The 12758-nt window shown below is 30.2% G+C and overlaps 1 protein-coding gene across 1 annotated transcript in view; it reads left to right on the forward strand.

The window, feature by feature from the left end:
• Positions 1 to 1773: 1773 nt before the first annotated feature.
• Positions 1774 to 12758, forward strand: part of LOC140443423 (venom peptide isomerase heavy chain-like) — a 33853-nt gene continuing 22868 nt past the window's right edge. The window contains exon 1 of the mRNA XM_072534676.1: positions 1774 to 2299. Coding sequence (XP_072390777.1) covers positions 2224 to 2299 — 76 coding nt within the window. The 5' untranslated portion in view covers positions 1774 to 2223. The remainder of the gene's footprint in view (positions 2300 to 12758) is intronic.

Here is a 12758-nt window from a genome sequence, read left to right on the forward strand (position 1 = left end):
CATCTGAAACCAAGTATATACTGGAGCTTCCTACACTACAATCCAGATTAACTGGAACATTAATTGTTCTGTCTTGGTTGGTGGTTTCAGGTTCAGGCGTTTCAGCATCAGCACTCGCACTATCGCTATTATTGTCATCAAATCATCCGTCTCTATTCCCAGGAATATTCAATTGTTTGGTACTTTTTTCTATGATTTGGACTTCGCTTGAAGTTGAAGGTCCTAAATTTATATCCGAGTCTTCTAGATTTTCATGTGTTTTTCATCAAAAATGATTCCAGTGCACCGCTAAGTTTTTTTTTCTCCTCAGTTTTTGCCTCTTTTATTTTTCTATATTAAAAACATGAAAGTCGTCTTTTTCTTTCGAACATTTTGAAATTATCACTTAAGAACGAAGCCGGGCGAATTTAACAAAATAAATCCAAAAAAACTGCAAATAAGTTGTCCAAATAACGTTTCTCCAAATAATATGTAGCCGTAACGCGTATACGAATAAAATTGCTCTGATCTCGACGTTACTTCGAAATACAGTACCTACTGTGCAAAAGAAACGGGTACACTACTATATTTTACTAACAAAATCTTTTATCAAAAGCGTGTCTAAATTCATCGAATTCTCAACTAAGACTGAACATAAGACATAATAACCCATCTATAAACATAACCATAGGAACAATATTATAACAGAAACTTTACAACCACTTGCCTAAATTCTTGTAAAGTATCTACGTGTGAAATCTCAAATAACTGAAGTCCGAAAGCCGCCAGCCGCTTTAAATTAAAAAGTATTCTCGAAACTGCTTTATGACTGTACCTGCAAAAGGGCGGAAGTTCATACAATAAATAATATTTTCTGACATTTTTTTTAGATTAGGATGAAAAAAAGAAGTATACATGATAAATGAAACGCATTTAAGTATTATCACGTACTGAATAATTATTATTGTTTGGAATATTAGAGTTCACAGACTTATCTGAATCATTACTATTTAATTATTTTCGTTTTAAAAAAGTATTATCATCAGTGGACTGCTTTTGGCCGCCCCTATTGTTGGCCGCCCGTGTGCGATGCACACTTTGCACACATGGTAGCGGCGGCCCTGCCCCTAGAATAAACCAGTTTGAATCATTTCAACTCTTGACTTCTTGACTGCTTATAGGGTTGATGGTTTTAAATTATTTTTTTTAGGATTATTTGATTGATATTTATTTTTGTTTGGGAGGGGTCATGACCCCCGTGACCCTCCCCCCTTGGATCCGCCACTAAAATCATAGCATTTTGTGCATTTTTAAAAAAGTTATTAATATGTTTAAAAAAAATCAACTTTTGAAGTTATTTTTGTAATAATTAAGCAACAAATTAACAAAAATAACTTTACAAACCATCGTTTTATAGGATTTTCTATGTTTTTTTAGTAAAATTGTGTGATTTGGCCATATAATTCACCGGTCTTTCCCGTATTTAAAAATAAATAGAGATCGTACACTGTTTATAAGTACAAATGACGTAATATTTTGCATATTTTGTTTATTACATATTGTTATTACCAGACTTATCAAAAGCAGTTTTTAGATACCTATATTAACCATTTTCAATGGAAAATCGTTAGTCACCTGGTCTAGAAGTAAAAAAAAACACATGCAAAACGCTAATACATAATAAATCACCAGGCACAAGTAACATTTTAGCTGAGCTAATTAAATAGGGCACCTCAAAACAGTATGATCTAACCTATCTTTTGGATAAATAAATCATTTTGCTTCTAAGACAATAAATTTAGTACTATAATAACAGTATCAATCATTTACCGTCCTCATTTTCGCAATAATTATATTTATATAAAAAAAGTAGAATTATATGTCACTACGTTTGAACTTATTGAATCTTACAATATAATTTTGACTAATTAAATACTAGTTACACCAGTTCAAGGTAGACTTTGATGTTTTCTATTATTTAGTACTCTCTATAGAAATCTACCTACCTGGGTACAAATTTCCCATTCATGTCAATACCGTTAAAAAAATGGTCATTAAGGGAGCTTAAGAGATTACTGATAATTTCCTCTAACTTTAAAGAATTCGTGACATTTGGTTTTTCCTATCCCGTTTTATGTACCTGCAAGAATGATTCGATTGTTTTAGAAAATGTTTAGTGTTTTTAAAAAGTTCATTTGTGGTTGACATAAATTGTTTTACAGTCGGTAGTGTAAATTTTATACGATGGAATTCCGGGTGTATCTGTATTTGATTTTTTGTTTTAATTATGTGACCGTAGCAGGAGGAAAGTTATTTTTATGTAAGTTTTACTTTGATTATTACTACATATTCGATATATAATATACATTTATAAGGAAATATCTATAAAAAAGTAGTTACTGATTAAACTTCCCTAGAATAAATAGATTTTGTTACTTAAAACAATTCCAATATCACATATTAACAAGTAAACAACTAGAAATACAAAATACAGATATAAAAACTATATGAAAACAAATTAGGCTAGTTTGTTTTGAATTACTAACGGATTATTAATATCAGTTAAATTCTATACATTGCGGAATGTTCTATTTTTTCGTATTATTTATTAATGATATTTAAAGTTATATTTTATATTTATAAAGCTCAACAGGCCTTGAAGGCCCAGTGCTCAAAAGTTTATTTTTCTATTACAATTACCATTTACATTTATTCATATAAAATACATTTAATATTTCTCATAGCCTTTCCATACATTTCTTTACTACTTCTTTCAATTGGTTTTTATCCAATGCTTTTTCTTTTCTCATTATTCTCAATACTAATTTTTTGTAAGTCTTCATATGCACTGTCCTTCCATATCTTTCTTGGTCTACCTTTCCTTCTTTTTTTGTATTGGCTTTTGCGATAGTACCATTTTTGGCATTCTTTCCTTTCCCATTCTTTCAGTGTGTCCTAAATATCTTATTCTCTATACTTTGATTACCGTCTTTATTTTGGTTCGTTATATAGTTCTTTAAGTTCTTTATTATTCCTTCTTCTTCATTGACCATCTATTTTCACACCTCCATATATTTTTCTTGGTATTTTCCTCTCTCATCATTCTTAGAGGTCTATTTCTGATTTTTGAAGCACTCATGTTTTGAATGAATATGTAACTGTAGGTCTGATAACTATTTTGTAGAATCTAATTTTTGTTTTTCTTGAGACATATTCAGATTTTATTAATGATCGCAATGCTCAATACTTTTCGTTTCCTTTTGTTATCTCACCTTCCTTATGCTCTTTTCATCTAGTTTTACACCGAGGTGAGTAAATTCTGAAGCTCTTTTGTACATGCATGTATTTTCTCCTTCTATCTATAATGTGAAATTATCTCCCTTTTCTTTATCTGTTTCTCCCATTGTTATATATCGTCGCCTCAAAGCAACAGTAGGATATGTAAAAAAAATGTCAAACGTTTCGAAATAAACCCTTCTGTTGAGTGTAACACTAGGATAAATAAAAAGTGATATACTTTTTTCATAATATTACATATCCTTGTGTAGCTTAATTCCTTTTAGCCCAAATTTTATAATGCAACACTAAGACAACAAACCTCTCATACCATTATATTTTGTCGTTTACCCATTTTGGTCATAAATATTAATGCAACACTAAGTTATCTTAGGGTGCGTTCATTACGGAGACCATGGCATGGTATCCTCGCCTAGAGCATAGAACTGACAGTGAACGCTCGCATTTAAAATAATGCATTTATTTTACGTGGCGATTGGTTGGTCACAATTTTATCTTCAGTAATCTTAAACAATAGTTCTATTAAAATACATTGATCTTAAAAGGTGTATGTTAAAGAGTAAAAATGAATAATTCGGCCAATTTAAGTTGTACAAATTATGGGTATCTAGAAGTCAGTATTTAGTGTATTTAGCGAACAAAAATAACACTGATTCTGAGTTGTTATCTGGAATTTATCAAGCACATGAAAAAGGTAAGTTAAATTCATGATAAATTCCCCTTTAGAAATTTTGGGCTGATGTAATAAAATGCAATAAATTTGTACTTTCACAACTTTCAGTATCCACTATTACCATTACTGATTCTGACGATTTTTTCATTTTATTTTGTTTATCTTGTCAAATTTTTAAATTTTTGGAAAATAAGTATGTTCATGTTATTATTTATGTAATAACATGTTTGAACGACAAAATTGTTTTGTTTTTTGTATTGAAATGTGTAAAATTTTAAACAAAACTTTAGTGCAATATAAGTTTATATAAAAGAAATTTACGGATATCGTTAAAAAACAGATTATCTTTGAGGGCAACAGTAGGACAACTAACTTTTTTTCCAATTATTTTTCACTTTGTTATTAATTAATATAAATTGTTATTTGACACATATAAAGTTAGGTACTCAAACAAAATTCCACGTAAATCCATTCAAATATAAAAAAGTTTTTAATTACTGAAGTTTCGTAAAATTTTCAAATGCGTTTTTCTCGAAACTACATTATTTTACATATCCTACTGTTGCTTTGAGGTGATGATATTTGGTCTTTTTCTTATTTTTTAGAAGACCAATTTTTTTTTTGTCTTTTTTATTATATTGTTCATTATTCTTTTTAGTAATTTCTTATTTGTAGTTGATAGTGTTAGCTCTTCTGCTAATGGTATAACTTGATGGCCATTTTTAAAGATTGTTTCCTGCGTATTTATTTTGATTTTTTTTTTAATATTTCTTCCAGTATCATATTAACAAAAAAAATCGTTAATAGTGGGTTTCCTTGTCATAATCCTTTCTTTGTTTAAAAATTGTTTGATTTATGAACCTTCTATGCTATTTCGTTGATTGTGTAATCCATAGTCATTTTTACCATCCTAACGATTTTGCTTGCTAGACAACTCTTTTTGTAGATTGTATAATACAGGGTGTTTCAAAAAGGTATGTCATAAATTAAATCACGCATTCCAGGGACAAAAATAAATTGATTGAATCTAACTTCCCTTAGTACAAAAGTGTACACAAAAAAGTTACAGCCCTTTGAAGTTACAAAATAAAAATTTATTTTTTCTATTTTTTTGCATTATCTCCTAAACTACTTGACATTTTGTAATAAAAACGGACACGTTACTTTCTTGTTCTGAAAGCATTTTTCATACAAAAGAAACAACCAAATCCTAGCGCACAGAAAAATTTTTAGGGGGTGTGCAGCCCTAAATCCCCCCAAACTTTTGAGTACGTTCAAACCAAATGAATTTGTGGCATCATTAGTTTAACACATTATTTTTAAAACTGTTTTGCCTGTTATAACTTTTTCAAAAAAGTAGTTTTTTCCTAGTTGGTCAAAAAATTACAATTAGTTTCTACGGATACAATATATACAAACAGTTCCATAAATAATAGTCAATAATTTGAAGCTATCATTTATTGTGTGAATAAGATTAATATTAAAAATTTTGATATTACAATATGCAAATGTCAACTAGTTTAACTTTTTTGTTGTGTGTCAACTTTTTTTTGTGTATACTTTTGTACTAAGGTAAGTTGGATTCAATCAATTTATTTTTGTCCCCGGAATGCGTGATTTAATTTATGACATACCTTTTTCAAACACCCTGTATATACAATTCTTATATATGTTACGAGCAATGTCCGAAATTGGACAATCCTAGCATTGTACGGAAAATCTTGTCCACTTCTAGCATTGTACCCCTTTACTGTACAATCTCCGAAATAGACATAATCGTCGGACTTTGTATAAAAGAATTGCTGTACAATGTTCGAATTTCAATAAGTAGCCATTCGTCAAAGTTTGGGAGAATATGACAGATATCGATTCACAAACATCTTCCCTATATTATAGTATAGTGATGTACCTATCTCTTGAAGCTTTATAATGTTTCACTCACATTAGTACTCTATTGCAGAACAAATTCTTATTATTTATATTTTAGTTTGACACAGCCTTTTATCACATTGACGATTCGAAAAAGAAGAACTCTATACATAAATAGAAAATATAAAAATATCAAATAATTAACAAGAAATGTTTGATTTTTGATTTGGTGTGTCGCTTGTCAATAATAATCAAGACGAATCGATGAACGTTTCGATAATCATTTTTAATTTTGATCATTTCGGACATTGTACAGTTTGGGGATACAATGCTAGAAGTGGACAATAATTTCCGTACAATGCTAGGATTGTCCAATTTCGGGCTTTGCTCGTAACATATACATAGTATACATCTGTTGTCTCTTTACCTTATCCATCGTAGGCTTCCTTAAAGTCGAAGAACAGGACATATTATTATACTGCTGTTTTATGCTCGTAGCACGTAGTCTGGACTTCTTTGAGCGCAAATATTTGGTCTGTCGTCGGCCTATTTACCCCCGTCAATGAAGATTAAAAGCTAAAAAAATCTTATACAGATATTTAAAGGTTCTAAAAGGTATACGAGGGGTAGCTGACGAAAAATCCGTGAAGACGTACAGCTGATTTTGTTTTGTTTTTTTAACAATCTTAAAAAGTGAAAAACATAGTTTTTTGCCTATAAAAAGTTTATTATACATTCTAGAGAGAACTGTTTTAAATGTTGTAGATCATAAAATGTTTTGAAAGTTTCCAAAATAAAATATATAAACAATTGACTGAGATAATTATCAAAAACGCTTATTTTAAGCATACATTAATACAAAAAAGTATTAATAACTTTTTTTTATCAACGCATGTAATGTAACTACTTAAAATTGTGGCAGTTAATGTACTATTAAATTATCCCAAATTTCAAACATATCGACCTAATAGAGGGTCACTCTAGAGGTATTTTATAGATCGCAATCGATTCTTTAAGGCTTCATTTTTAAGTTTATTAAAAAAAACTTCAGTTACGATAAAAATCAGTTTTAAAAAGGGCTGACTTATTAGCTCTAAACATTTATAATAACTTTGATATAACTTTTTTATATCACATTTGTAAGTAGGCTCAATGAAAATCTGGTGAAAAATCACACTTGTCAAAAAAAAAAACAGAAACTTCCATGTACCAATAACAAAAACAAGTTGAGATATTGCAGCAGACAGTTCCCTTCTCCACTTTTATCAAAATAAGGGTTTTTTGAAATTATCTCGGTCAATTCTTTAATTTTGAAACTCTTAATAATAAAGAACTTTTTATAAGCTATAACTTTTATTTAAACCATTTTTATCTAAAATGTATAAAAAATTTTATTTAGACAAAAACTATTTTTACGATTGTTTAATAAAAAAAACAAAGCAAAATCAGCAGTACGTCTTTACATAATTGTCATCAGCTACTCCTCATACATAAGGGTAGCTGATCAGAAATCCGAAAAGGAGCACAACTTAAAAACTGAAAAAAATATTATTGACCTATAAAACGTTTTTTGTACATTTTATAGTAAAATGGTTCAAGTAAAAGTTATAGACCATAAAAAGTTATGTAATTTTGAGAGTTTTCAAATAAAAATACATAAAAAATCGATCGAGATAATTGCAAAAAACCATTATTTTTGCATTAATTTATAAATGTTATTCACTTTGTTTTTTGTATAACATGTAATATAGCTACTTGAAATTATGTCAATTATTAATGAGTTATTAAAGTGTGCTAAATATCATCAAGATAGAGCAAATAGTTTGAGTTATTCAATGTGTTTACCTCGAAAAGCGATTATTTAAACAACTGTACTTGCCCAAATAGTGACTCTACAGATATTTTGTAAATTGCAATCGATTTTTCAAAGCTTCAATATTATTAGGGTAGCTACATTTAAAAAACTTCAACATTTTATTTATTTTGTATTGATATTGTTTATGCCACACGATTATAAGTAGGCTTAATCAGAAGCTTTCTCTACAGACACATTTTCCGGCAGACACATTATCCAAAACAAAAACAGAAGATAGCATTTTATTTTTAAAATTATAGCGATTTTTTCATAAAATGATACTTCCGTTGTTTAATAATATTAAGAGCTATCAATTCAAAGGATTCTAAATGTAGATCTAAATTTTGTGATCCAACTTATAGATGAAATAAATTGAAGAAGTAAAAAAGTTATACCCCGTTAAAATGGTGGTACTCGTAAAATACTGCCTAAAAAACTATCGAGCTCTGTTTTTTTTTTAGATTGGAACTTCAAATTAAAGTGCGCTAGCAAAATTTGCAATATCTTGACTTCTATCCCACGTAGAATCTTCATTTTTTTTTTTAAACTGGGGTAGCTCAATAAAATAATAAGAGTTGTGCTATTTTCCCAGCCATTCGCCGTTTACTGTATATTTGATTTCGTATTAAATTAACGTCTTTAACAGACATGTGGCTCAAGCAATCTACATTTTCTTTCAACGCACTATGTATGATTTTGGACTGCCTTTCGGTCAAATTATCCTTAGCCTTCCTTTTGGCACTGCTACGCACAATCTGTCTATTAAGCGTCTTGATATCACATTCGTGATTATGTTCTAGATTACTTCGGATCACTAACTTTTCTGGTCCTTTCGTGAATATCTTCGCTTTACACGACCATTTTACGCACCTCCAATACGTTTCTCCCGATTTTAGTACTTTATCCTGAGAAAAAGTAAAACTGTTCACTTTGAGCAAAATTTTACCACGATTACTTACTAACGTTGAAATTTCCATGTTCACTTTTCACTATTCTCTGACAAACTAATAACTATTAACTAGGTAAATTTCAATGACCATCATTAAACTCTAATTATATCTAATATCTGGTACCTGCGATAATCCTTCCGGCAGCGTCCAAAACAAGGGTACTTTTAAGACCCTCAGGTACTTCAGCGTCGAAAACATGCCCGCCCGCTATTTTCACCTCTCTGAAATCCCGGAAAAATAAATTAAATTTTTTTTATAAAAAAGTTATTGAATTTTACTATTACTTCGAAAGAAATATTTAAATTTTATTGATAAGTCTATATTGTTTATATAAATATATAATAATAATTATAAATTCATAAAATACATTTATTTCTTTTATTTACATGTATAGTTTTTTCTTTTAACAAAATAATTCATAAGTAGCTGAAAAGCATAAGTAATATTTTTGAAGTTTACCCCTCCTCTTTTCCGTGTCGGGATTTTACGAGTACCATAATTTTACTGGGTTATCTTCTTCTTCTTATGCCGTCCCCATTAACGGAGGTTGGCGACCATATTTTTAAAAGCTTCTCTGTCTTTTGCAACGTGGAATAATTCGTCTACAGTCATGTTTGTCCAGTCTCGAATATTTTGCAGCCATGACTTCCTCTTTCTACCTATTCCCTTTTTGCCATCGACTCTACCCTGCATGATGTTCCGCAGAAGACTATATTTATCATTTCTCAGTATGTGTCCAAGGTATGCAGTCTTGCGTACTTTAATTATAATATGCGTACTGGGTTATACCTTTTTACTTCTTCTCGGTATATCATCATCATCATCATCAACCTGTATCTGGACATAGGTCTCCCTCAGCTCTTTCCATCTGTCTCTGTCTTGAGCGGCTTGCATCCAGTTATTAACACGCTTCAGGTCGTCAGTCCATTTAGGTGGGCGTCCTCTGCTCCGTATTGCTTCTTGTCTTAGTTTCCACTAGACAATATGTTTTGTCCATCGTTGATATCTTAAAATATGATTTTTAGAAAAAAATCCTATCTTGTTTCCTATTAGTGAGGTATTATAGAGGGTTTTGTTTTGTATTAGAAAGTGTGCTTTTTTACCAGCTTTTCATTGAGCTTACTAACAAGCTCAATACTCAAAGCGTGTGACATAAAGATGTCAAAGTTATTATAATTGTTTATAAGCTAAAAAGTCAGTCCTTTTCCAAACTGATTTTTAATAATAATTTTAATAAAATGTGCAGTCTCTTTAATTAACCAATAAATATATATCCATACAAAATCGATTTCGACAGAATTCCTCTAGAGTGAGTTTTTGGGCAAGAACAGTTGTTTAAATTATAGCCCTCTTAGCACACTTTAATGACTTATTAACTTCCACAGTTTTGAGTAGTTAGATTACATGCTATTATGCAAAAAACAAAGTTATTAACATTTATAAATTACTGCAAAATTGAGAGTTTTTTAAAACTATCTTGGTGAATTCTTTATGTATTTTAAGTTAGAAACTCGCAAATTGAAAAACATTTTAAGATCTACAAATTTAATTTTAACCATTGTTTGCTAGACTGCATAAGAAACATTTAATAGGCAAGAAATGACTTTTCACTTTTTAAGATTGTTTAAATCAAAGCAAAATCAGCTAGCTGTACGTCTTCATGAAATTTTCATCAGCTACCCCTCATATGCCTTTTAGAACCTTCAAATATCTGTAAGATTTTTACGTGAAATCAATGATTTTTTCGCAGATAGACTGGTGTAAACTCTAATTTCACTATTTGGGAGAGTGAGTCATCGTTTGAAGGCGTAGAAGTGGGGAAACACCTATGAAAATCCAGTGGCGTACACTCACTTTTATTTCAACGTTAATTATATTAAATTGTTTAAATATTATTGTTCAAAATAGGCCACAATATATTTATCTGCAGGTTTTTACTGAAGTTTCCATCTCTATATCCAAAGACCGTTTTTAAAGATATAAATTATAGTTATATTTATTTTATTTGTTTATAATTATATATTTATATATTCTTATATTATTTTCTTTTTTTCTTAACTTTAAAAACGGTCTCTGTAATACAGATCGAAACGTCAGAAACGTCAGTAAAATAAATATTATACAGTAAATAGATGTATTGTGGCTTATTTCCAACATTCTCCCTAAAAATACGGAATACCACAAGCAAAAAGCCACAGAAAAATAAATATTGCTATCATTTGAATATTTGAAAACGATCTTTTTATATAGAGATCGAAACGTTAGTAAATTAAACATTTCAATTAAATATATTGTTACTTATTCCCAACATTATTTCTAAATATACAGAACGGCAAACAAAAAGCCATAGAAAAATAAATATTACTATCACTTGTATATTTGAAAACGATGTCTTTATATAGAGATCGAAAAATCAGTAAATTAAACCTATAAATAAATATTTTGTGGCTTATTCCATATAGTCTCCTAAAAATACAGAATGCCACAAACAAAAAGCTATAAAAAACAAATAATTTTGCAGAAAGCTTACTGATGCCATCAGGCTGTCGCGGTAGTTACGCTAAAACGTCTTTTGACGTGACCCGTCCTTAAAGAGTTACACAATGAAATTTTTTAAAACAAATTTTAGGACAGTTTCCACACCACCCGAGAGATATGTCTTGTGGCGCGTCACTTTTTTTTAAATGGGTGTTCGCCAAGAGCCATATTGTCCCATTAAATAAAATAAACAAAACACTTAAACAGTATAAAACAAAACACAATAAAATCCTATAAAACAAAATAAAATTCTATAAAAACAAAATAAAAATAATTTTGGATGTAACAAAACATTGTACTATTCTATTTAAACACAGACACTATACACACTTACTATGTTCTTCTCGTTTTTTTTTGTTTTTGGTTTTTTTATGCTGATGTTCCTACTAAACTATTAGAAAATATTATTCGCTGTCTAAATCTGAAGATGCAGTGCTGTTATCGCTGTCATTATCTTCACCTGGTCTAATTATAATTGGCTCTAGTAAAACTTTGACATGAGTGTCAAGTTCCCACCTACGATATTCTTCTTTAATTATGTGGCCTATACATTTAACCTATTTCTCTGGAGTTACATGGAGGATTGCTTCAATCAAAAGTTCCTTAACTTCGTTTAATCTGAGCGTTTTGTTATTGCGTGCTACTTTTCCTTTCACTTGCGCCCAGATAAGTTCAATGGGATTAAGTTCGCAATGATAAGGTGGTAGACGTAGAACTTTGACACCATAATCTTTTGCAGTTTCATCCACAACATATTTAAGATATTCACTTTTCCTTAACCGTGCAATGTCAAGTAGTTGAATTTTGAGCATTGATTCTTCGAAGTAATTTTTTTATGAAAATCACCTGTTTTTTTCGACTCAAATTGAAGCAAACCATCATCAAGGAACCCTGTATCACTTCCTATATGGGTAATGATTAAACGCCGTCCCTTTCCTGATGGAGCTTTTAATCCTGTAGACCAGCCTTCTATAAGTGCTTCGCGTTTACTTTTGACATTTAAATGTTGCCAAACTTTTTTAACTGTATGACCTTCGTTAATCCAGGTTTCATCCAAATAATATATTTTGCGTCCAGTACTGCGAATTTTTCGTATTTCTTCTAAATATTTTCTTCTCCACAGAATAATTTCATTTTTTTCTAATAGCATACTTTTTCTGTTGCGTTTTACATATCGAAAGTTCATTTCGCGCATGGTTCTGATTAAGACCCTACGAGATATCTTGGGTAAAGAGTCATCGTTTTCGAGCTCTTGAGAAATTTTTTTCAGTGTTGGAATTTCACTCCGAAAATAAAATGAATTAATTTTTCGATGTATAATATTCCTTGTCTCGTCATCGAAAACAATGCTTTTCCTACCTCTAGTTTTACCTTTTTCTTGCTTTTTATTTTCCGATGGATACGGATACTTTTGTTAAACTGCTACAAATGTCGACCGCTTGGCTAACATTTAATGCCATTTTTCTGCCGACAATTCCTTCATAAACGTTTCGTATCATTACCTTCTCTTCGGACGTTAACATTTTCCGTCTCTTTTGCAGCTTTTCATTTTTGGAATCAACATCAGAATTTTCTGTCTTCTCTTGGAACAACTCGG

Source organism: Diabrotica undecimpunctata, chromosome 6, assembly GCF_040954645.1.
Source record: "Diabrotica undecimpunctata isolate CICGRU chromosome 6, icDiaUnde3, whole genome shotgun sequence".
In the NCBI taxonomy this organism is placed as follows: domain Eukaryota; kingdom Metazoa; phylum Arthropoda; class Insecta; order Coleoptera; family Chrysomelidae; genus Diabrotica; species Diabrotica undecimpunctata.